Raw genomic sequence first — 27048 nt, 5'->3', positions numbered from 1 at the left:
ATGAAGTTGAAACTTAAATTAATACGTCACTCATCTATTCCCAAAGGTACACTAAACAAGTTCCCATCAAGATTACAACCTAGTGCTCTGATACCACTCTGTCACGCCCCAAGACCCACTCCAAGGGCGTGACGGTCATTTCACACCTCAAACCCGAAGGCTTAAAGTATAATCTGACCCAAACAGTCATATTATAACTGGATGTTACCAATTACCAAATACCTGCTCAGAGTAGCGGAAACAAAATCTAAAATCCTCAAAATTCAATTTCCAAATAACTTCCAAATACCAAATGATCCAAAATAACATAACTAATAGTTAAACAAAATCCAACATAAAATCCTAAGTCAAATCCTAATGACGACCATTCCTCAGCCTAGCCATCACTCCTCACCCGAACTAAGAGTACCTGAAAAATTTTCAACAATTGAGAATGAGCTCACACCCCAATAAGGAATATTAATGCAGTTCATGGATCAAATATTTTCATTTCAAATAGGAGATATCATTTTTTTTTCCTCATCAAATATCAGAGTTTCAAAAATACCAATATATTCAAAATTCAACCAACCAATTTCATATCAAATTCAAACACTTTCACATAAGATTCAATCAAATCCATTCAATTTTTCATTACTCTGGTTATCAAATATCAAATGCCCAGTTAGGTGGGACTTTTCAAATGGGTGGCTAGCCTCAAAGTGTTCCTGGTGGACGGAACCAAACAGTACTAGTACTAGTAACCTCTAACCAAACCCCTAGAGGCTGAGGTCCAAATCAATTACATTCCCACCATGAAATGTAAAGGTCAACTATTATATCCCGTTGACAGGGCCGAATAGTCAACTATTATATCCCGTTGACAAGGACCAAATAAACCAGAGTGATGTTTTTGTTCAAGTATTCAAATTTACACAACATAATATCTTCATATTTTGTGTCATAAATAAAACAAAATACTCCAACATAACATTTAGTGCAAAACAATTTGATCCATGCATGATAACAAAATATCATTTTCTTTTCCACAATTCAAAATAACATATAAAATAATTTAATTTTATAAATATTGCATTAACTTCTCTTACCTCAAAAGAAGTCCTTGAAAGCTTGGGAGAAGAATAATTTTGAAAAAAATATAATCTACTCTTCACCTAATATAACATAAGAGAAACAATTATTACTATTTATTTATAATTTAACTAATCTATTCCTTATTTAAATAAAACTAATAAATTCCCAATTTGTTTCTAATAACACATTACTAATTTAATTAAATTACAATTTTATTTCATTATAAAATTCTATATATATATATATATATATATATATATTGCTAAATCTCTTATTCTATTTATTACAAAAATACCATTATTACTATTATCTTATTTAGTCCTCTGTCACGCCCCACTTGCTTTTTTTTTTCCTTCCTTCTTCCTTCCAGTGTGCACACGCGTCTCTTCTTTTCTTATTATTATTATTATTTTTTTATTAACTTTTTCTAATCCCTTCCACCACAAATAACAATATATTTATTTACTTTTTTTTTTTAAAATTAACCCTAATCTAAAATCGAAACCTTCCAAGGAACCTTTTTTTTTTTTTTTTTTCATCTAATAAAACTTAAGATCTCCCAAATTCCAATACTAAAATCAAAATCTTAGATTTTCACTATTTGATATTAAAACGAATAAAAAATAATCTAACCCTAATCTAGATTTGGGGTTTTCCAAAAAAATATATCTAAAGTGTTTGAAATTAATCAATGAATCTAAAATATTAAACTAGGGGTTAGAATCTTACCTATAAAGATCTGTTCTTCAACCCTGAAATCTGACTCCAACCTTACGTTCTCTGGAATTCTGCGAACAGGAACTCTATTAAGAAAAGAAGGGAAATAATAAAATTTCTAATTTATACCTAGGGTATTTATTCATAAAATTACACTTTTACCCCTTTTCCACTTTATTAAATTAATTAATTAACTAATTAAATTATTAATAACAATTTCCTAAATTACCCTTAAAAGAAAATGCCTGGGCGTTACACTGGAAGCTTTTGAAAGAGACACTCAATGACTCAGATGACTTCTTCCAGGGTGATTTCTCCAAGTTTGATGCTCACCACTTCTTCACTTGGCATTTCAAGCTCTGAATGAGTTTATAATGGAGTTGGGACACTTCCCTTGTCGTTGGACTTGAGACCACTGGAGTGTGTTGTATGACCTTCAATCTCGATGGAAAAATTCTACTATGTGGATTGCATGAAAGTCTGAAAGTTTTTTTTTTCATGGGAACCAATAAGATGCCATTGGTGCCGTGGATGTGGGTTGGTATAGGTTATCAGATCTTAACATTCTTGAGGGAAAGCTCCTAGGATCTTCATACAACCAATGTTGTGTTGGAGTCTGGGTTGTAGATCTCCTACGCATAGAGCCATATGCAATTGGTAATGTGACTCGATTAAATGGTCATTCAGAATCTAGATTTAGTTCAAGTGGGAAGTTGTCAGAACTGATAGAAAACACCACAAAGGCTAGTTTGGGGCAGGTTATCCATTTCACAAAACACAGAGCCGAGTATGAAGGAAACAAAATCTCTAGGAAGGTTGTATGTCTCTCAAAATTTGGATCCTGTTGACTAGAAGACAAAATGTTTGGCATCCATAGGAAGTGTACCTGGCACTCCTCAAAGGGTCAATTTAAACACTGGTCTAAAAACAACTTTGGCAAGTTCGACAACAACCCCTAATTCAACAGCTCCAAAGAGGATTTCATCAAAGGCCTATTCAACAGCAAATGTTTCAGCCTTTAACAAATTAGTTGTGATACCTCAAATTGTCCCCAGAACCAATGTGAGGCTGGATAAGGCAGTTGAATCCAGAAAGGAAGTTGGTGTTTCTGGAAGAATAATTATATTCTCTTTGCAGTCAAGAACAAGTGATTTCAAGAAGTCTCCAAATAGAAGAGAAGAATTAAAGAGATCAAGTGTTTCTGTCCCATCAGAAAACGCACGTTCCAAAGCTATTGATCTTAGTACAGTTGCAAATAGGAATATTTTTCCTACAATCAAGTGCTTAACTCCAAGAATTTCTGCAGTTGAAAGAAATGTGAAAGATGATATATGTACTGGATCTGGTAGGCAAGAAATGAATTCAATGATGAAGCCACCCGTCATGCACCAGATGTGCTTGATTGCTACAAGAAGATTGGTGTTGGTGGCCGAAGTCATATGTTTGGCTGTGCCACCGGTGAGACTTCAGAGTTGAAGCCCCTCAGCCATGTCCTTTCAACAAAGCTAGGTGTCTGCCCCACTGAAGTCTACAAGAATGACACCTGCCCATGGTTGAGACCTGGTGGAAAAACCAAGTAACTGTCAAATACCACAATAATGGTGGTGCCATAATTCCCATCTGTGTGCACACTGCCCCCACTTATGCTTTTTTGCATGGCCACCTTTGGGGCCACGTGTCATTTCCCATTTCTTCATTTTTAATTTTGAAAATAATTTTCCAAGTCCCATTTTTCAAATAATTTTCCAGATTTTAGTTCTTTTAATAATCCCAACTCCACAACTTTTCAGCCCCAAAGTTTTTAGGTCCCAAAAATCCATTTTCCAATAAAATTTGCTGTCATTTTCTTTGGCGTGTAATTTTCATAATTTACATGATTTTTAAAATGTTTTAAAATAAACATAAATTCAATTTTTTAATTCAAAGTGATGAAATTTACAGAATTAATTCATGCAAAAATAAATTGGGCTTTGGTGGGGGCCTAACATTGGTAATGTTTTTTTTTTAAAAATAAAAATGAATTTGAGTGAAGTGTCATGAGTGCCATTGGTGGTATCATATTCTGTTTAGTGACGCGTGTAACATATTTTATGCTCATTCTTGTGCACTAACCCCATTTTCTGATAGCGCATTGTCGTTTGTTGCCGAAGTACGCATCCTCTCTCACTTTGACCATCCTCCATGTATGCTTTGACTTTCAATGTGTGATCATGTTGATATCTATTGATCTCCTTACTAATTGCCATGATTGCTTCATCTCATTAGTAGAGACCCATCTTTAGGGACTTAGAGGGGTGCTACGGTCTTTACCGTACCTTCCCAATAAGTAACTTGACCCCCGAGCCCATATTTGGTTTTTCATAGACCATCTTTTCCAAATAAAGAGTCACACTTAGGGGTTTTCTTTCTTATTTTGTTTACCCTTTAAAAATAAAACAAAATAAGTGGCGACTCCGAGTCATTTTCTAAACAATAAATCATTTTCAAATAAAAAATGAGTTCACCATCGAGTGGAAGCGTATGGGTAGAAATACGGGGTCCACAAATGACGACTCCGCTGGGGATTATTGAGAGAGTCAAACTTGAACTCAAGATGAAACAAATGTGGCGTTTTATTGGTTGATCAGTGGGTATTTATCTCTTGATTGCACATTGAGAGCTTTTGATATCATTATCCTTGGTGCATGCTTGGTTATTGTATTCATTTGTGACATTGACATGCTGATTATGATGATTGATTATCTTTATTGAGGATTTTGATTGTAGCGATTTTTTCTGTGCTTCATTGCTATGTCCATTTGGGACATTGGCATGCTGATTGTATTGATTGATCATCTTGCCTTGCTTAGCATAGTGACTTTAATTCTGCCATGATCGTTTAGCTCACCTCACATGTATAGACTCACTGTTGTATATCATTTGACTTGATGGGTTGATTCTCTATCTTGTATATTATCTTGATCAACCTTGAGCATGCTATCTTTGTCATTATTCGCCTTGATTGTCATAGTTTGTATGTGAACATGAGTAATATATTTGTACTTTGCCTGATTGTATGTCGCATGACTACCCTCCTCTGTGTGATTGCATGTCGTTAGTCCGTGTGGGCCACACATCTATCCCTTTACATCCAACCATCTAGTTTCAGTCATTTCCTTCATTTTGGCTCTCACTTTTGTAAGTGTGAGGCTTTGTGTGTGTTTGTTTCTCTGACTGAGCTAGATGATAGGAGTAGGGTCTAGCGATGGGCTATATCGATGTTTGGGAGCATTCTGAAGGAGTCCAACACATTGATATCGATTGGAGTTAATCATTGAAGACCTATATAGCCCGAAGCTAGGTTTCATGGATATTTGTGTGGCCAATGTGTTTCCTCTTTCTGCTTTAACTTCATAGGGTTTTTAGATGTACCCACACCACTCACTACACACTTTAACTGACTATTGAGTGTTGAGAGTTTCGCCATAGGAACCCCTTAGGATGTCGAGGTAGTGCATGTGTGGAGGTGATGACCACCTTGCATGGAAGCACCCTGTCTCTTTGGAGGCGTGCAGAGAGTTGCGTACCATCGGAGGGTATGATCGCTTCTACTAGGGATCTTTTAAAGTCCACCCAATATCCTTTTAGAGCCATCTTAACCTTGTAGGTTGAGCCATAGATCATTCGATTAGGACTCCCTCCCTACACATGGGTGCATTTGAGGGCTTTCAGAGCCTCTTTGGTCACAGTTTGGATTCAGTACTTCCTCTTTTGGTCTCTAGTTGAGAGTGCACAGAGATCAGTATGAGTTTGAGTTACGGTCGGACAGTCCGTCTACACTTTGATGCCTTACTCGTTTCAGTTCAGATTAGCATTTCTTTCGTGTTTTCCTTGTGCCGTACCCTTATTCCATTTCTCATGTCTTAAGATCGACACTTTGTTCTTAGTCTGGATTTTCCATATTGGGTCAGATTAGAGGGGTGATTAGTTTGGTTTTTAGAGAGATCAGACATGGATCAGTAGGTTGTCACTGTTGATCAGTTTACAACCATCATGACTTCTATTTAGGAGGCCTTGGCTAGTGTCAAGTAGGAGATAGGCAATCAGCAGAGTAGACTACCCGTAGTTCAGGATGATACGTCTTATCACTCATTGCCACCTCCACTACCACCACCTATTCCGACAGTGCCTCAGGCCTCACCTTATCTATTGCATGGTCATTCTGAGATTGCCCCACTTGTAGTAGTTCAAGCCACAATCATTGATGATGCTCACACATGTATGGACTGTATTGAGCAGCGTATGAGACAGTTGAGAGTATGTAACAGTTCAACTGTTTGGGATGATCTTGAGAGTATGCTAGTGGCTAGTTTACCAACCAAGTTTAGGATGCCCAACATTGAGAGGTACACGAGCATTGGTTGTCCTCGCATTGACCTCCGAATTGACAACACAATGATAAAGGCCCATGGGTTGGACGAGTCACAAATGATCACCTTATTCCCACCATCTCTGAGTGGAGCGGCTTAGCGTTAGTTCGCGTCTTTGGAGTCATCGTGATGTAGGACATGAGATGACTTGGCCCAAGAGTTTTTGCGATAATTTTCATTCAATACTGTCGTAGATGTATTGAGAAGAGAGCTTGAGGCACTGAGACAGAGATCGGAAGAGTTCGTTTCTTCATTTATCTCCCATTGGCATGGGAAGATAGCCGAGATTATTGATAGGCCATCAGAGAGAGATCAGATACAAATGGTTCTGAGGAGTCTACAACCTAGGATTGCTAGGCATGTGGTCGGGGTACCATTCATAGACTTTGGTTATTTGGTTTTGGCCTTGTATGATGTTGAAGACGGTATTTCTAGAGGTTTATGGACAGATTCTTCCCCTACTGATGTTAAGGGGAAGAAACCATTTGGAGGACAGCGATCATTTGATGTGAGTGTTATTAGTTCTACTAGTCAGAGGCTTCCTAGGTGTCATCAGCCAATTCCACAGCTCACTAGGACTCACCTTTCTTATGCACCTCAGTAGTATAGGCCACGAGCTTCTCATCAGACTTATGATCAGGCTTACATGCCTCCTACACTAGTAGTGTCTTATTATGCCGCATAGGGCATGGAGAGACCTCCTGTTTCATATTTTGCCACAGGGCAGCCTTGCTATGCAGCACAGTTTGCCGTGAGACCTACAACATCTTATCTCAAGCCTAGAGCTCAGTAGACCTCTGCTCCTTTTGCTTTGAGGACGCAGAGACAGTTTTCACAATAGGGTATGTCGTTGAGCCAGACTCTTCGGAAACTCACAGAGGTCAGATTGTTGACTGTTCTCACTCCTAGACCATTACCTCAGCCTGTCCCGCTTTAGTTCAGGATGGATCTACACTGTGCATATCATCAAGGGCCTAGACACGAGACTAACCGTTGTATTGCTCTGAGACATGCCATCCAAGATTTGATTGATCAGGGTTTGGTTCACTTGGGTTAGTCGAGTGTAACCAAAAACCCATTACCAGCCCACACCACACATGCAGTTCCCTCTCCGGCTAATGACATACATTCCATTGACTTCGTTGAGCTTGACAATCACATCTACATGCTAAGTTAGGATGAGTATGAGCCAGAGTCCATAATATCAGACGAGATTTATGAGATCGGTGGAGTGACTTTGGGCCCACGGATGCCCACACCATTCAGATTGGTTCCTGAGGCGGCATTAATACAGACGACCATTGTCGAGCTATTGACTTTCCCATATTACAGTGTTCAGACGCCATTCGTCTTGGTTCCAAATGTTGAGGAGGTTCAGACTCCATATGTTGATGTTTCTTAGACTCTTGATGTACAGTATATTCTTCGCGGGGGTAGGATATTGCAACAATTGCCTCTCACAGCTGCTAGACTCTCGGAGGGGACATATGCTCCCTCGGAGGTCAAGAGGGAGGATGAAGAGATTTTGAGGCAGTTATAGAGTACCCAAGCTTGTATTTCCATTTGGAGCTTGCTGGCATCTTCCAGTACTCATAGAGATACATTGATTCGAGCCCTAAGCTAGATCAGAGTTGAGACTACCACTAGGAATGGCAACGGGCGGGTTTGGGACGGGTCACCTCTATCCCATTCCCGTCTCAAACCCGGGGCGGGGCGGGGCGGGGCATTCCCATCCCCGTTATAGAGTTAAAATTAAATCCCATCCCCGACCTAGGTATGTGTTGTCGGGGCGGGGCTGAAGCAACTCATCACAAAAAGTATTGAAGATATCAGTTGAAGCCATGATAGAGGTCTTGGACAGAGCACTTCTAGGGTTCTTCATGGCCTTCACCAGCACTAACAACACTTTTTCTCTACAAACACCACAAACATCAGCCGACCCCTATCTTCATTTTCCGAAAAACATTTCAAAATTAGAAATTCTCTTACAAGATCGGTGCCATCAGAGCGGAATGATACAACGCAAACCGCCTAGCGTCGTTTAGAGATTCACACACCTTGGCCCAATCCTTGGAATCCAATCCCTTAGTCAAACCCTTCATTTCCAAACGAAATACACACAATTAACTCAAATCACAAGTAAATTTTCCCTTCAGAGGAGCCACTGAGAGAGGGAGACTTACAGTTATCTGGGTTTCTCGGTCAGACATGGCTTTAAGATTCTCAAAAGAGATGTAGTCAATGGTGGCATCTGCAGTTGGTGGCAATGGAGCTTTGTTCTCATCATTCACACCAAAATCAGACTGTTTCTGAATTGAAACTGCAACTTTCGCTTGCTTTTTGGGCCTTTCCGGTGTTGTTGGGAGAGCATTATCCAGAGACCTCAGAGCCATTTCTTTGAGAGAGAAAGAAACAGATCCAAACAGAGAGCGTGTGTGTGTCCGGAAGATTGAAGCATTTGATTGATTTAAAGGAATCAATGGCTTTGACGATAAGATCTGCTTAGCCCTTATTAAGATTCGCAAGAAACGGATTCAAAACCCTAAATAGCAACCCAAAAACTAATAGAAAAAAAAAATCCTTCAATAATCTGAAACTGGAAATGTAAAAATCCTAAATCTCGTATCTCATTCCCGAATTAGAAACGAAATACAACACCAAATCAAGACATCATTCAACCAAAAAATCAACAAAAAATCTTACCGATTTGTAGATACATGAAGATAATAGTTGTGATTCTTGATTTCTTGTGAATATGGGATAAACAAGGATGAATTGAGAGGAAATGGATTTTCAAATGGATTATCTGATGGATTTCTCCATTGAGTGGGAGGAAAAACCCTAGCGTCGACAGGACGAGAATTGAGAGAAGAAGACCTAAAATGAGGAGAGAAAGCTAATATTTATAAGTGGGAGGTAAAGTAGTAATTTCATATTCAGGGCGGGGCAGGGCGAGTCAAATTATAACTACACCCGACCTCGCCTCAAACCCGATTTGGGTTTTTAAAAAAATCCTGAACCCGGCCCATCCTCGATTGCCATGTTCCTATACCCATCCCAATAGGGGCGGGTCGAGGTGGGTGACTCGGGAAACCCGCGAAATTGCCATTCCTAACTACCACCATTTCGGAGGGATTGATTCACATGGTGATGGTTGGTAGAGCCACTTGTATAGTATTCTCTAATAATGGCTTGCCACTAGAGGGTTCAGACCATACACATCCACTATATATCTCAGTCGGTTGTTCAGGTCGTCGAGTCCCATATGTCCTTTTTGGACAATGGCTCGGCCTTGAACGTCTACCCTCTAGCCACTACCATCACCCTCGACTATGCGCTCTTTGACTTTGGTCCCTCAACTCAGATAGTCTGAGCATATGATAGCACTCGGAGAGAGGTCATGAGCACTTTAGAGATTGAGTTGCTGATAGGTCCGACCACATTTGTTACTTTGTTCTAGGTTTTGAGGATTCCTACATCTTTTAACCTACTATTGGGCCGACCTTGGATCCACAGAGCTGAGACCATTCCTTCTTCCCTTCATTAGAAGGTGAAGTTCATTCAAGATGGTCAGGTCGTCACAGTGTAGTCTATCAGAGATATGTTTATTTTTTCTGAGCCAGTGCTTTAGATTAGTCATAGTGATGATGACCCATTTCTGACTAGGTTCACATTTGACGAAGTGTAGACCTTGGAGATGGAGGATTTTTGCCGAGATTTCGTGGCTATGTCATTTGACCATCATGGCAGCACATTAGTATTCGACATGATGAGGAACGTGTTTTATTTGCCCGACATGGGGTTGGGGCGGCGTCAACACGGGCCTAGTGAGTTCATGGCTATCCTAAATCACAATGTACCATTCAGACTAGGGTTCATTCCCATTGAGGTCGATTATTGATATATGACGCGATTGCGCAAGGAGAGGGTGAGGGCTCGATTGACTCATACACTGTTTGATTATCCTGTTCGCCCATACACCATGAGTTTGGCAGACTACTTAATGAGGACGTCGAAGCCACAGATGTCTTCAAATGGGATCATTGGGAGACTCAACACTGTTCAAGAGGTCGAGCTTCAACGTCTTGTCCATCAGCTACAGTTGAGTGATGGAGATCCTGACACTTTGGCATCTGCGTTGGCTGCCCCATCATTTCCAGATCATATGAGCCTTATGACACTCTATTTTCCAGATGAAATCAATGAGCACGGGACATTTTTCGAGATCGGAGACATAGTGGATGGAGTTGTTCTATATGACGAGTACATTGATGAGATGCTCGCTATGAGTATGAGCCAACTCGATGGGATAGTTTAACCTGAGCTTGCTTTGCCATTCGATATCTTTGGGTTGTCTGCCATTGAGATTGCTGAGGAGATCTAGACTGCTCCTGCTCTAGAGGTTACAAAGGATGTTATATTAGTTGATGATTTATTTGATGGCCCAGTTGAGGGAGCGTCCGACTTTGTGGACCCACATATTTCATTTGATGTTTTATTAGGATTTGTCTCCCATCTTGACAATGTTCATGATGATTCATTTATGGATTTGAACATTTTCGAGTATCTGCCTGTCTTTTGTGATATTACTTTATCTACACTTTCTTCACCCACATCACAGATATTTGACATAGATGATGAGATTGCATAACATGATTTAGATGATGACTCGTCTTTTGCTTTCGATCTAGACCCCATTGATCAGAGAGTTTCACTTGCTATATGAGACGCAGAGATTGTTGATTTTGGCACAACAGATCAGCCTAGGGAGTTGAAGATCAGATTGGATTTATCTACAGATGAGAGAGACAGCCTCATCCAGTTGCTTAGATCTTATTTGGACGTTTTCGCATGGTCTTATGAGGACATGCCAGGCCTTGATCCATCTATCGTCCAACATCGTTTGCCATTTCTGCCCCATGCCAAACCAGTTAAGCAGAAGTTGAGACGATTGCACCATCGCTGGAGCCTATAGGTGAAAGAGGAGATTCAAAAGCAGCTTAGTGTGGGATTTTTATCAATGATCAAGTACCTTGAGTGGCTGGCCAATGTCGTCCATGTTCCAAAAAAAGACGACAAAGTGAGAGTTTGTGTTGATTTCCAAGATCTCAACAAGGCCAGTTCTAAGGATGACTTTTCTCTCTCACGCATTGCATACTAGTTGACAATACAACAGATCATTCGATGTTGTCCTTTATAGACGAATTTTTTTAGTACAGTCAGATTCTGATGGCTCTAGAGGACATGGAGAATGCGTCCTTCATTACCGAGTGGGGTACTTATTGCTACCGAGTCATGCCATTTGGGTTGAAGAATGTAGGAGTTACCTATCAGAGAGTAGCAACCATTCTCTTCCATGACATGATGCATCGGGATGTCGAGGTTTGTGTAGATGACATGATAGTGAAATCCCGAGATAGAGCAAATCACCTGGCAACTTTGGAGAGATTCTTTGAGAGTATCAAACAATTCAGATTGAGATTGAATCCCAAGAAATACACTTTTGGAGTGACTTTTGGGAAGCTTCTGGGATACATGGTCAATGAGAGAGGCATAGAGGCGGATCCAGATAAGACCAGAGCCATCCTTGACATGCCTGCACCGAGGACCGAGAGAGAGATAAGAGACTTCTTGGGTAGACTTCAGTACATCAGCAGAGTCATCACCAGATTGACATACATCTGTGAGTCCATTTTCCGACTTTTGAGGAAGAGTCAACCTACCGTTTGGGATGATCGATGTCAGCGTGCATTTGAGAGGATTAGAGAGTACTTGTTGTCACCTCCAGTCTTGGTGCCTCTTACACCAGGCTATCCTTTACTCATATACTTGTCAGTCTCAGACGTAGCTTTGGGTTACATGTTGGCTCAGCTTGATGATTCGGACAAGGAGCGAGCCATTTATTATCCGAGTAAGAGGATGCTAGACTATGAGACGAGATATGTCATGATCAAGCGTTACTGCTTGGCATTGGTTTGGGTCAATCGCCGACTAAGACATTACATGACTGAGTATTCAGTGCACTTGATATCTCGTCTAGATCCTCTGAGATATTTGTTTGACAGGCCCACGTTGGTTAGTCGCCTCATGAGATGGTTGGTACTTCTCACTGAGTTTGACATCCACTATGTCACTCAAAAGTTTATCAGATGGAGCATTGTTGCAGATCACCTAGCCTCATTACTAGTTTCCGATGGTAGAGCCATTGATGATGATTTCCCAGATGAGGATGTTGTTGCTGTGACTAATTTGTTAGGTTGGCGCATATACTTTGATGGTGCAACCAACCATTCTAGATACGGGATAAGTGTTTTGTTGATATCCCTTCATGGTGATCACTGATTACTACTCAAAAAGTTCTATTTTATAGCTGGTAATAAACTCTTTTAAACACTTTTGAGTAGTAGTTATTACCTTTTAACTCAGTTGGCATGTTAAGGACCCTTGTAATCGTTTCTAATCAAATTGTGTTAAGTTTTGGTGTTTTTGATAGCTTTTTAATCACCAAAGCAATCTAAGATGAGGAAGAACTTTATATAGTCCATGGCAAAGCAAATGGAAGCTTATTTACAAGAAGAATCCAAGCTTTGGAGCTTTATAGCCCTTTGCCAAAAGCAAATCATGAATGCAAGGAGGAGAAGCAAAGAGAGAAATCTAATATGAAGAAATTCAAGAGGACAACAACTTTTGGACACATTTCGATTACTTATTGGATTCTATTTTATGCATACTATATGTCGTTTTGAAGCTCGGGAAGTCAGGAGTCCAACGCTTCAAACGGTGTATGAATCAAATCTAAAACGAAGAATTTATGGCCATTTGAAGACAACCGCATCAATCTGTGCGAAAATTTCGCATCAATCAGTGAGAGAGATTTAATGTTTGAACCCATTAAAGGGAAGCATCTGTACCACACCGGTTCAGGAAATAACTATATGATTAAATCACTAACCTTGAAATGAAAAAGCATCAATTCAGCTTTGAATTAATATCAATTGTGAAGTGAAAACCCATCCCAGTGAACTATCCTAGAGCCATTACGCTATGCTAGATGAAGCTATTCTAGTACATGGTGATATAGGTTATAAATTTTATTGATTACTCCCATCTGAGGACCGGAATCAAGGTACACCAGCTGGGCACGAATCAATCACATTCCTAGATTTGTTCGTTTGGCATTCTCGGATTGACATCTTGCCACGAACAATATTGTTGAGTATGAGGCCTGCATCTTGGGATTAGAAACAACTCTTGAGCTCGGGATTAGACAGATGGAGGTGTTTGGTGACTCCAATATAGTATTAAGACAGATTTAGGGTGAGTGGAAGACTAGAGATGTGAAGCTTAGGCCTTACCATGTGTACTTGGAGCTACTAGTTGGGAGATTTGATGATTTGAGATATACATATCTACCTAGAGTGCATAACCAATTTGCTATGCCTTAGCTACTCTAGCTTCCATGATTACAGATACTATTGTTCGCTCTTTGCTAATTGAGTCGAGATTTGTTCCTGCCTACCGTTGTACGATTGACGATACAAAGTTGGATGATGGTTTGCCATGGTACCATGACATATATCATTTTTTGAGACTTGACGCATATCCTGAGACTGCCACAGCCAAGGATAAGAGAGAATTGAGACAATTGGCCACCCGATTCATGATTTGTGGCGAGACATTGTTGATTACTACCAAAAAGTGCTATTTTGTAGACCTAATTATAATGGTTTTAAGCACCTTTGAGTAGTAATCATATTCATTTAACCCAATTAATTCATTAAGGTCCTTAGTAATTGGTTTTAACCATTTTGTGGCAAGTTTACATGTTTTTATCAGCTTATGAATCAATTCAAGCATGCCAAATGATGGAGGAGCTACTTGGACAAGATATGGCAAAGCTTTTGGAAGCTCAAATTCATGAAGAACCAAGCTTTGGAGCTCCATAGCCCTTTTCCAAAGTCGTTCAAAGTATGCAAGGAAAGAACAATGGAAAAGAGGAAAAGCAAGCAAAGTGAAGAGAAGCAAAGAGGACAGCAGATGCAGTCTTCTTTCGCACTTTTGGAGCACTTCCCGAAGTCCATTTTTTACATGCTATATACCATTTCAAAGCTTTGGAAGTCAAGAATCCAACGCTTCAAACCGTGTACGATTTGGAGCTGAAATGAGGAAGATATGGCCTTCGGAAGCCAACTGATCCAGGTTATGCGAAAATTTTGCATAACACAAGGTGTTATGCGAAATTCGCATAACACCTTCAAAATTCGCATAACCCATGCATGTTGCGAATTTTCCTCTGCTTTTGCCGACTCCACTTTAGATATTTTCCCTTGTATTTTGTGATGTAATTTCCTTTCTTATCCTTGTAACTAACCAATCACAAGCTTTTGCTTTTGTAAAGACTATATAAGGGGTGGAAATCACCTCTTGGAATATATAGAACATAGGTTACGTTTTACACTTAGAATATATACAGAGCTCTCTCGTCTCTCTTTTCTCTTTACTATTTTATTTTCTTGGAAGCCAAACAGCCTCTGAGGGCTTTTCCTCAGAGGATGATTGGCTAAAACTTTTAGTTTCTCAAAGTATGAATGTTATGTGATGGCTTGGATGCAATCCCATGGAAATTTTTCGCACCCGGAAGGTAAGGTAGACGTTTTTCATTAAAGGTTCATTAATGCAAAGTTTGGTTTTTTATTTCCTTTGGACAACTTCCAACGGCCAATACTTGATAAGCTTTTGGATTTCTATCCATTAGTTATCTCCTACGAGCTATTGGAAGGTGAGGTTTTCAATTCCAAGTTTTGTATTAATCCATTAGAACCAATTTCAATGGCCATTGAAAGGTGAGTTTATCACTTGGAATGACTTTGAGTTGCCAATATTTGGTAAGCTTTTGGCTTTAGACCATTAGTTATCTCTTACGAGCCATTCAAAGGAAGTCTAAGGTGAATAACCATTGATGGAATTCACTACCATCTGTTTTGCCATTTTAAAGGATTAAAACTTGATTTGCTAAATCCATACCGGTTCGAGAAGCAAGCATCACCATAGTTGCAACCCCAACTCGAGGAGCCTATCCTGAGATTTCCAATTTGCATAAGAGCCAGAGCATAGCTATCCTATCTTTGAGAAACTTGTTTTACACCCTTTTATTTTAGTCTTTAATGTTAGCTTAGATTAGTTTAAATCTTTCTAAAACATTTACATCTTCTTTTAAAGCTAACATCCATAAGAAAATCACCTATTTTCCTAATTTGAATATCACTTGTGTTTGCGAAAACCCTTCCCAGTGAACGATCCTAGAACCACTATGCTATAGTAGCTTGGCTACTTTAGTAATAGTATTTAAGGTATAAATTTTGTTGATACGCCTTTAAAGCTAAGCTACCATGAGTCGCATCAATTGTACAGACGATCAGTTAATGGGATGTTGCTATTATGCTTAGACCGCGTCTCTGCCGATCAAGTTATGAGAGAGGTTCATGCGGGAGTCTGTGGACCACATATGGGAGGACATATGTTAGCCTGTAAGATCATAAGGACTGACTATTTTTGGTTGACCATGGAGACAAATTGTTGCCAGTTCATTCAGAGATGCCCAGAGTGTCAGATACATGGAGACCTCATTCATGTGCCACCCTCAGAGTTGCATGCATTGACTTCACCATGACCATTTTCAGTATGGGGTATAGACATCATATGGAAGATTTTGCCAAAGTCTTCTAGTGGTCATGAGTTCATCTTGGTTGCCACCGATTACTTCACCAAGTAGGTGGAGACTGCCTCATATGAGAGATTGACATCAGTTGGAGTTGCTAGTTTCATCATATCACACATTATCTGCCGTTATGGAGTTCCTCATGAGCTGATATCAGATAAGGGAGTACATTTTAGAGTAGAGGTTGTCACCCTATTGTAGAGATATGGTATCCAACATCATAGGTCGTCTGCGTACAGGCCGCAGACGAATGGGGCAGTAGAGGCCACGAATAAGAATATTAAGAGGATCTTGTGGAAGATGGTTGAGACTTCTCGGGATTAGTCAGAGAAGCTCCCCTTTGCATTGTGGGCTTATCAGACTTCTTTTTGCACCTCTACAGGAGCCACACCTTACTCCTTAGTGTATAGTATGGAGGCAATGGTACTAGTTGAGATTGAGATAGGTTCATTGAGAGTAGCATTAGAGCATAAAATTCTAGAGGCAGATTGGGCTCAAGCCCAATTAGATCAGCTCAATCTCCTAAATGAGAGGAGATTGAGGGCAGCAGACCATGTTCGTGCATATCAGAGGAAGATGGCCCCCCGCTTTCAAGAAGCGGGTCAAGCCTAGACCATTACAGATAGGCGATTTAGTCTTGATGCTCATTAGAGGATTGATCAGAGATCCTAGAGGGAAGTACAGACCTAGTTGGAGTGGACCTTATTTCATCAGGGAGTTGACCCCAGAGGGCGTTGCATGGTTGATGGATTTAGATGGAAACCAATTCTCAGAGCCCACCAACGTGGATCAGCTAAAGAGGTACTATGTTTGAGTCCGTGGTTGTAGGATGGGTGGCCATCATTTCGGTTAGTCATATACCCTTTCACCATTTTGATATATAGACCGTTGCTAGCCCATTGATCCTCGCATGCGCATTATAACTTTTCTTTCTTATTGTCTTGCTCACACTTTTGTACCAGGATATGGGCTCTTTAGTGTATGCATGCATTGTTTGGGAGTTTCATGAGCCTTGGACCTATGGGCACACTCTTCTCATTATCATTTTCTATCACTATGTTATTGCATTTCATCACACTTCATTGATTGTGTTCTTCATCTCATTTTCTTTATTATATCTGTTGCTTGTTCTGCATCATTTCCTTCCACCTCGAGTGGTGATCCTCCTTAGTTCATCACATGGAAGGTAGTCATGTCATTTCCACTATCTATCCCACGGACATTGATCCAGGGATCCTTAGTTTGAGAAGGTCACCTCGTTAGAGAGAGTTTACGCTACTTTAACATTTGAGAGTTTGTTTATCCATTTTTGACGTCATCTTTGGAGTTTCTTTGTTTACGTTCAGAGCATGCACATTTGTATATATGTAAAAAAATAAAAAAATAAAAAGCGCACGTGTGTAGTATTTTCTATCATTGAGTGTGTATATTGTTGTACGAGGGTCACTTTATTGAGTATGGGAGTTCATATATGAGCTTTTCGAGACCCTTCATTCTTTGTATTCATTTTGTCATATATTTTGAGAGTGAGATGAGTGACCTTCTCTTAGGAGCTTTAGGTCATTGTCATTTCCATCATTACGTTCATTGTTGATGTGACTTCACTCCATGTTTGATTTGAGTTGATCATTACGCCTCTTTGTGTTATTTGCTTCACTATCATTCTCGTTTCTGCTTTTGATTCATCATCTTCGTTTCACCCCTTGTTCTTTCTTATAGTGACCCATTTCGGGTTTGATACTCTCTTTACATCATCATCACACATCTCATTATCAGTTCGATTTTCTTCATTGCCTCATTGTTGTTACTATATTCGCATTAGGCACCCTTGGGTCCATGGCTCACGATATTTTTCTATACGTGTTGAATTTCATACATGAGGGCGTGGGTTTTGATCATTGGGTATTTGGGCCTAGTTTCCCTTCATTTCTATTACCCTATCACCCTAGCCTATGTTATGTCCCGTGTCTTGAGACCACCCTGAGGCCATGAAATCAGACGTCGTCTTCTACAACATCTAATTGGACAGGTGTTTGAGATTTGGTTGATATTTAGATATTGTCATTCTTTTTCTTCTGAGAGACACCTCTTTGATGTTTGGATCTGATTTAGCTGTGGATTTGGACTACCGGGATCACATGTTTGGTGATGGATGATTTGATGTCACCTGACTTTTATGATCTATCACACATTCGATGCCATACTGGGGCATATTTTGTTTCGGTTGAGAGTTATAGATCTTCATGAAGCTACATGATCCTCCACACTTACGAGATACGCACCGAGACGATGACCTGTTCGTTATTTTATCATGATTCTCTAGTGGAGCCTCTCTTGAGCCATTCAGTCAGGTCCACACTTTTCGGCATTCAGATGTCATCATGCTTTCTTCTGGGAGATGCCTTTTTGACGCTTGGATCCTATTCAGTCATGGATTTGGATGATCGGGATTACATATTTGATGATAGACGATTTGAGGTCATTTGATCTTTCCGACCTATCATATGTTTGATTCCATACTAGGGCATATTCTATTTTGAATGAGATTTACAGATCTTCATGGAGTCTCATGCTCATTCCCACTTACGAGATACACGCTGAGACGATGACATATTTGTTATCTTATCATGATCCTCCAGTGGAGTCTCTTTGGAGCCATCCAGTTAGGCCCACGCTTTCTGACACTTAGATGTCATCATGCTTCTCATTTCGAGAGATACATATTTGATCTGTGGGTTTGATTTTGTTATGGATGTGGATGACTAGGACCACGCATTTGATGATGGGTGACTTGATGTCATCTGACTTTCCAACCTGTTACACATTTGATTTCATACTGGGGCATATTTCATTTTCGATCGAGATTTGTAAATCCCCACTGATTTGCATGATCACCACTAGTTACGAGATACAAGTCAAGTTGATGATTCGATTATATTTTGTCATGATTCTCCAATGGAGCATTTCTTGAGTCATTTAGTCAGACTCATACTTTCTAATATCATCGTGATTCTTGGATGTAGTTATATTGGGTGCATAGACTCTCATATCATCGTTTCAATGGAGTACATGTTAGATCTTTTATACATCACCATGGAGTTATTTTTGAGTTATCAGGACAGACCTGATGCACCGATTGTTATACTGGGGCATATTTCCTTCATTTAGCTGTGGAGATGATGGTTTTCTCACAAATCTATTACAATCGTCATTACTCGATTGAGGGATATTTATTTGCTCTACTGGTCACTATTCCTGTGATTTTCGTCGAGACGAGCCTTCAGTAGAGCACGACATTCGGGTGTTGACTGCTCCACTATCTATGACTCCTCAATAGATTGTTGTGTTGAGATCGTGGTGGTTACCCCAACAGACTATTTTCTTGGGACTCCCCATTGGATCATTCCTTTGAGACGACGATGGATTCTTCCAGCAGATCATTTCGAGTTAGAGGCGTCTGACTCATTGTGACATCTCGCTAGGCATCGTGATCTAGTCGGATAGGTTATGAGGTCATATTTATAGTTGATTGGACCATCCTAACTCACTAGCAGAGCATCTTTTTAGACTCATGGAGTCTCATTTAGACCATTCTAGTGGATTGAGAGTTGTGGTGGCATGCTACATTGGGGCATATTTTCCCTTCATCATCTCCTCGCATTTTCAACTTGGCGTTCAGAGCCACCATCCATTCTTGGTTACGATGTTCAGAGTCGTCTTTCTCAACTTGATAATCATAGTTATCAGTTTAGTTTGGCGTTCAAAGCCGTTGTTTCCGCTTGGCATTCATAGCTATTGTTTTAGTTTGGCATTTAGAGCCACCATATCTTCGTAGTTTGGCATTCAGAGCCGCATTTTCAATTTGGCGTTCAGAGCCACATTTTCATTTTGGCGTTCAGAGCCACATATTCTGTTTGGCGTTTAGAGCCGCATTTTTTTCCATTTGACGTTCAGAGTCGCATATTCAGTTTAGCATTTAGAGCCACATTATTCAGTATGATGCTCATAGTTGCGTTCTCAGTTTGATATTCGGAGCCACCATCATCTTCAGTTTGACTTTCAAAGTCATTCTCCTTACGGTTGGCGTTCAGAGCCACCATCACTTCTCAGGTTGGCATTTCGAGCCATATTTTTAGTTTGAAGTTCAGAGCCACCATCCCTTGTTTAGTTTGATGTTCAGAGTCATCATGTCTTCTTTTTGTGTGGCATTCAGAGTCGCACCATTAGTTCGACATTTAGAGCCATCATTGTTTCAGTTTGGCGTTCGAAGTCGTATCTTTAGTTTGGCATCCAAAGCCATCATTTATCTTTAGTTCGACATCTAGAGCTGTCATTTGTCCTTAGTTCGACATCCAGAGCCATTAGTTCAGTTCGGGCATTTAGAGTCACATTTTTGGTAGTCAGAGTTATCAATTACTTTAGTTTCGCATTCAGAGCAGCCATTGTTTAGTATGGCGTTCAGAGACACATTTTCATCTCAACGTTCAAAGCCGCTGTGGACCCGCATTTTTCACGTGCGTCCCCACTCGATCGGCGAGACTCGCTTTTTTTTTTTTTGAAAAATAATTTTTGGAAAAGTCGGAGTCGCCACTTATTTTATTTTTATTTTTGAAGGGAAAATAAAACAAGAAATAAAAACCCTAAAATGTGACTCCATAGTTTTTGGAAAAAGCATGTCTTTGAAAAACCCGAGTCTATGTCCGGGGATCAGGTTACCTATTGGGAAGGTACCTTTAAAAGGTAGCACCCCTCTAAGCCCTATAAAGGTCTCTACTGACGAAGTTGAGGGAGATGTGGCAATTAATTAATTAACTAAGGGTACCTAGGTTGACTAAGGTGATCATAAAAAAATGGCATGTCTGACAAGATAAGATCACAACAAAGGAGAGTTAGGGTGCGTACCTGAACCGCTTCCCGAGCGCTATTATAAAACATCAATGCTTAGTTTAGATGATATATCACACAACATGCATCTTCATCAAATATGATCAAACAATCAAATAAACATCAAAACAATCAAGTATTCTCAAACGTAGGTGTAATTTACAATGACAATCATATTTATAGAATTTAGAAAATAGGTGACAGGGGACGTACCTGGATAGCATAGATATCTCGTAACGTGCTTCCAAAAGACATGAGGGGTTAGATAACAAACAATAAAATAACAAGTCCTAGCATGCTTGCTATTTAATTAGTATCATAGTATACGAAACCATCAACTATCACTTATATCTTCTCTATAATTCCTAAAAAATAAATAAACCTGATTTCACCGAATAGCAAAGGTGGCAACAAGGATGAGTTTCAAAAAAACAAAGAGACTTTATGTTGGGGTTTCACCAATTCCCCAATTGATATACACAAATTTAGCTTAGAATTATCCCATTTGTTTGGGACCACAAGCTTGGATTCATGTCTTACTTGAAATTGTAATTTTGCTCGAAATTTGAGAAAGATGCAAACCGATCAAAACGTGGTTGCGCATTATTTGAGATTTTGATTCTAGGAACTCTAAATAAATTTTTGAAATGGATTTTTAAAGGGAATGAGATTTTGATTCTAAGAATTTTAAATGAATTTTTGAAATGGATTTTTAAAGAGATCTTTTGAGAACAGTGTTATGTTTTAAAGATAAAAGAAATTAATTTGAAAACAGTAAAACGTATGAATTAAAATACCAAGCAAAACAAAAGAGAACAAAATCTCAAAGCAAAATTTTTGACAACCAAGAAAATTGAAGTAGTGAGAATGGAGGCCAACCTTCACTATTTTCCGATGACCTCCGAAAATCAAAGTAAAGATAAAATTATTATAGCAACTAACGAAAGATATTTAAATAAAATAAACTAACGTTTTAACAAATCCAACTTTCAATTTAACACCAAAATTACATGCTAATGTCGAAGAAATTTTTTTTTTTTACTTTCATTCTATTACTAAGAACTAAAAAAAAAAAAAAAAAAAAAAAAATATTCTATTTTTAAAATGAAATAATAATAATAATAATAAACTAAATGAATAAATACAGATTTCAAGAAAAACTTAAACTAGTATAAATAATCAAGAATTAATTGTTGGAATTTCGAATGCGTCTAAACTTAAGATAAATTAATCAAGCGTTTTGAAACAAGTTTTAAAATGAAACTAATAATACGGGATATTCACAATTATCGACTTAGTTTCACAGAAATAATAAACGTTATTGGGATTACCAAAACAACATCTAATAATCTAAAGAACAACATATAATGACATAGATTATCAAAATCAATAATTAACTACTCGGAGACAAACATAAATTAACATGGATCTTTAAAATCAACGGCTAAGGATTCTAAAAAAAAATCGACATGGATCAATCAAAATAACAATTATTAATTTTAAGGACAAACACAAATTTATAGGTCAATCAAGGCTGAAAACTAATAATTTGAGGAGCAATATAAGTTAACATGGGTATTCAAAATTGATAAGAAATATATGTGTTTTTATTTTTTATTTTTAAAAGAAATTAAATTATTAACTGAATATAAAAATAAAGAAAAAAAATGACCATTAGCTCTTCTCAATGTGCTTAATATTTTTATTTTTTCAAATGTTAACACCAAATTCTCGTTACGTGGCTGCACATATTCATTCCCATTAACTTTATTTTATTCAAGCATACATCCAAACCTTTTTTTACATGGGTAATAGCATTATTTTAGTTTATAGATTTTTATTCTTCTTTCAATCAAACTAAATCTCCAACACCAATCTATCCATGGCGACACGCATTGTTTCAATTCAAGGATTTTTTTTTTTGTTTATTTATTTATTACTTTTTATTATTATTATTATTAGTATGTTATTCAAACCACTAAGTTAAAATATAACAACAATTATGCTCACTTATTATTATTTCTTTTTGTTTTTGTTTTAAATTCAAACCACTATATCTTATAACACGTAACATTTCATATATGTAATTAAATTCTTAACATTCACAATGAAATTCATCAACTTATTCATGAGGGAACAAATAACCTAATAAACTAAAAAAAAAGAAACTTCAAAACTTTTGAATTAAATAAAATCAATCAAAAATAAATTCAATGAATTGAAAACATGGATATAACCACATAAGATTAATCAAACTAAATGAAAATAATGACTTGAAAACACGGATATAACCGCATAAGATTAATCAAACTAAATAAAAAAATAATGACTTGAAAACACGGATATAACCACATAGAATTAATCAAACTAACTAAAAAAAGAATTAAAATTTCAAAGCACATAGGCTAAATGGGAATACTTTAAGACTAAATCTAACCACTTGACGGCATGAATATGTTAACATTGGAATAAATTAAATTAAATAAGATTCTAAGCAACTATGAATTGAAATGGTTATTCATGAATGAAAACTTAAATAAAATGAATTAACTTACCTTTTTCACACACGCGTGGGCCACCTTCCACCAAAAATGCTAATAGGATTTTCAACAATTGTGCCAAGAATGCATGGCATGATGGCTTCTGCACAATCCCAAATGCACTGCACGTTAATGGAGTGGAATTTCCTTTGACAGCGTGCACACTTGTGCTCTTGAAGATGAAGTCGTGAAGATCCGTAGAGTGGTGGAAGCCTTTCCCTTAAAATTCTGGTGCGCTTGTGGTGTTCAGGTAGCGGGATTGACAAGCTGGTGTGGATCTCCAATGGTAGTAGGGTGTTACCGGAGATGCATGAGTATGGCACAAGGTGTTGCGGCAACACAAGCAGTGGAGGATCACGTTTCGGAACCCGATTTGTAGCTCTCTGGACAGAAGACTCTCCCCTTAAAATTCTGGTGTGACTGTGATGTCTCTGATGAGAGAAACTGGATCAAAGATTGTCTCCCCAAACCCAGCTTTCTTTTCTCCCCTCTTATTTCCAGTTTCCTTCACCTTCCTCTTGAATGCAAAAATTTCTTTCCTTTCACGGTGTGGCTGCCTCTTCCTGAAATTCCCCTGAGGGTGCGGCTGCACCTTGCACCTCCAGAAGTCGCTTCTCCTCAAGGGTGCGGCTGCACCTGTGCTTGCTTTCCAGCGGTTCCCCTCACGTCCCAGAATGGTGCCGCTGCACCCTATCACCTTCCAGAAAATAATGTCTTTTTCTCCCTTTCCTCCTCTACCCTCTTCTCCTCTCAAAACCAGCCCACTTCATCACCGAATATGCTATCTTTTCCTGCACAGCCTAACTTTCCAAAAACCAGCCTTCCCCATGCATTTTCCATGCACGTTCAGAATTTTCCTTTTTTTTTTTTTTTTTAGACCTAGCCCTCATTCCGTCCACGTACATGCTGAGTCTTTTCTTTTTCCTTTTCACTTGCCAAAACCACTTTGGTAATTTTCCCTACAACCGGCTTCATTCATCCATCAACCCGTGTGCCATTCTCCTTCCTTTCTAAAAAATTCTGGTCCTTCTTTGTATCTTCCCCAAAAAACCATCCTTATTCATCCATTATTTATATTCCGCTTCCACGCCCCGAATCCACCTTTCCAAAAAATAGTGTGGTCCCTTTCCATGAGCATCATCTGCACACCTTCCCGTTGACTCCACCTACATGGAAAAATAACAATAAAAAAAAAATTCCAAAAAAGAAAGCAAGAATCCATGAAGTCAAAACCATTCCCGTCATTCAAAGTCAAAATTCCTTTCATTAAAATTTCAAGAAGTCCTTAAATCCCAAATAGGAGAATATCAATACATAGATAAAAGGATACATACCTAAAAATAAATAAATAAATGGTAGATATATTTAATAATAATAATAAAAAGAATTAAACTAATGCAACATATAATAATAGTCGAAGTGTCAAACTCAAGCCACCAATAATAATAATAATAAAAACTCATTTCATGCAATTATAAAATAAAATAAATAAACAAAAATACAAATAATAATAATGATGAAATAATATAAATATATCAAAACTCACTTAATCTTAAAAGCAATCAATAAAATAAATAAATAAATAAAACAAGAAAACAAATCTAAGTGAAACTAAACCTTGAAAAGTGTTTAAGTGGGCCTAAGGCCGTGCCTAATGGGCCAAGTGCGTCTAATGGGCCTAAGGTGCACTAAGTGAACCTAAGGTGTCTAAATGGACCTAGGGCGATGCCTAATGGGCTAAGTGTACCTAAATGAGCCTAAAGTGTCTAAATGGGCCTAGGATGGTGCCTAATGGGCTTAAAGGGCCTAAGTGGGCCTAGGGTGGTGCTTAAGTGTATCTAAGTCTAAATGGGCTACCAGGAGTTGCAATAGAGTTCGATAAATCCCTCAACCATAGTCCCCAAGGTGGCTTAGAGTAGATAGGCTACACGAGTATTAATAGGCCACCAGGGAATTGCTGTAAACGACATGTGCGAGAAAGACAAAATAGAGGGTCTACAGCCGCATCTCTAGTCTGGCGTTTAGAGTCGTTGCTTGTTTCAGTTCGGCATTCAGAGCCGTATCTTCTTTCCTTTTGGCGTTCAGAGCCGTATCTTCTTTCCTTTTGGCGTTCAGAGCCACACTTCCAGTTAGGCGTTCAGAGTCGTTGTTCATTTTCAGTTTGGCGTTTAGAGCCGTATTTTCAGTTTGGCGTTCAGAGTCGTCATTTATTTCTAGTTTGACATTCAGAGCCATCATACTATTTTCAGCTTGGCGTTCAAAGCCGTCATTTTTTTTTTTTTTTTAGTTTGACATTTAGAGTCGTCATGTCTTTCTTCCATTCGCCCTTCATAGTCACGTCTTCATCTTGGCGTTCAGAGCCGCATCTTCAATTTGGTGTTCAGAGCCATCGTTTGTCCTTAGTTTGACATTCAGAGCCGCATCTTCCTTTTGGCATTCAGAGCCATTGTTCAGTTTGGCATTCAGTGCCACCATCTTTTTTTTGTTTTGGCGTTCAGAGCCGTTTTTCATACCCATTAAGGCATTTAGAGTCGCCATCCTTCCTTCATTTTGGCATTCAGAGCCATTGTTCAGTTCAGAGTATAGTGTCATTATCTTTCTTTAGTTTTGGCATTCAGAGCCGTTGTACATACTCATTCAGGCATTTTGAGTCGCCATCTTTCCTCTCTTTTGACGTTCAAAGTCATTTCTCCTCATCCTTGTCATTTAGAATCATAGTGTAGACCTTCCATTTTGTCATCTTAACAGGTGTGACGCCAAGTGTCTTCCCATACTTCTCTTTTGACTCGTAAGTCACCTCTTAGCTGTCTTTCGAGCTTAATTTAGGCTCACTTAGACACATTTGGCCCGTTAGGCACACTTAGCCCATTTAGGCATGCTTGGCCCATTTAGGGCTTGCTCCAACACTTCTAAGTCATTTGCATGGCTTACTTAGCTTATGTAGCTTGCATAGCTTACATGACTTACGTGGCTTGCATGAATATGCATCACACACTTATATCTATTTATTTATTTGTTTATTCATTTCTTATTCCCCTTTTATGTATGGTCATTGTATATTTTTGTTATCATTATTTTTATTATTATCTCTATTATTCTTACTATTATATTTTATTTTTTATTATTTTACCATTATTATTACTATTATCATTATTATTATTATTATTATTATTATTATTATTATTATTATTATCATCATCATTATTATCATTATTATTATTATTTATTTATTTTATGTTTTTATTTTTATTTTTTTATTTTATTCATTTTTATTTTATTTTATTTTTTAAGTTCTTATTTTATTTTATTTACTTTTAAAAAAAATTGGAAAAGGAAAAAAAAATGGGAAATGAGGAACTGCGTGGGAAAAGTAAAGAAATGGGGGGACAACTGTAGATGCATATCTCGGAACCAACATTGATCGTTCAAAGATGTATCTGGTTTCAATAAAAAAGAAAAAAATGGTGCTGAGGAAATAAAGGTTGGAGTTTTCCGAGAGTAGGGAACAAAGTTTTTTTTAAAGAAAATGAGGTTTTTGAGAACGAAGAGGAAAATGTAGAAAGGATTCTAATATATATATATATATATATATATATATATATATATATATAAACAGAGCAAGAGTGGGAGAAGAGTAGGGGAGAGAAAGGGAAACTGATTTTGCGGTGGTTTGTTGGAGGTTTAAAAAAAAAAACAAAAAAAATAG

At 38.4% G+C, this 27048-nt stretch overlaps 1 protein-coding gene across 1 annotated transcript; it reads right to left on the bottom strand.

Annotated features, from left to right (window-relative positions):
* Window positions 1-8185: 8185 nt before the first annotated feature.
* Window positions 8186-8593, bottom strand: LOC100265693 (hypothetical protein). The gene is made up of 2 exons (XM_019226415.1): window positions 8384-8593; window positions 8186-8296 (listed from the first exon to the last, which is right to left on the bottom strand). The coding sequence occupies exons 1-2, from the start codon at window positions 8591-8593 to the stop codon at window positions 8186-8188; spliced, it is 321 nt and encodes a 106-aa protein (XP_019081960.1).
* Between the last annotated feature and the right edge of the window lie 18455 nt (window positions 8594-27048).

Source organism: Vitis vinifera, chromosome 17 (assembly GCF_030704535.1).
Source record: "Vitis vinifera cultivar Pinot Noir 40024 chromosome 17, ASM3070453v1".
NCBI lineage: Eukaryota > Viridiplantae > Streptophyta > Magnoliopsida > Vitales > Vitaceae > Vitis > Vitis vinifera.
Note: the sequence above shows the minus strand (reverse complement) of the source record. Positions and strands in the feature narration are given on the sequence as shown.

Bases quoted from the DNA above. Each gene is read 5' to 3' on its own strand.
- LOC100265693 (XM_019226415.1), bottom strand. From the start codon at position 8,593: ATGGCTCTGAGGTCTCTGGATAATGCTCTCCCAACAACACCGGAAAGG. The intron at 8,297-8,383 runs GTAAGTCTCCCT...TTGGAAATGAAG, and splicing joins ACCGAGAAACCCAGATAACT to GGTTTGACTAAGGGATTGGA.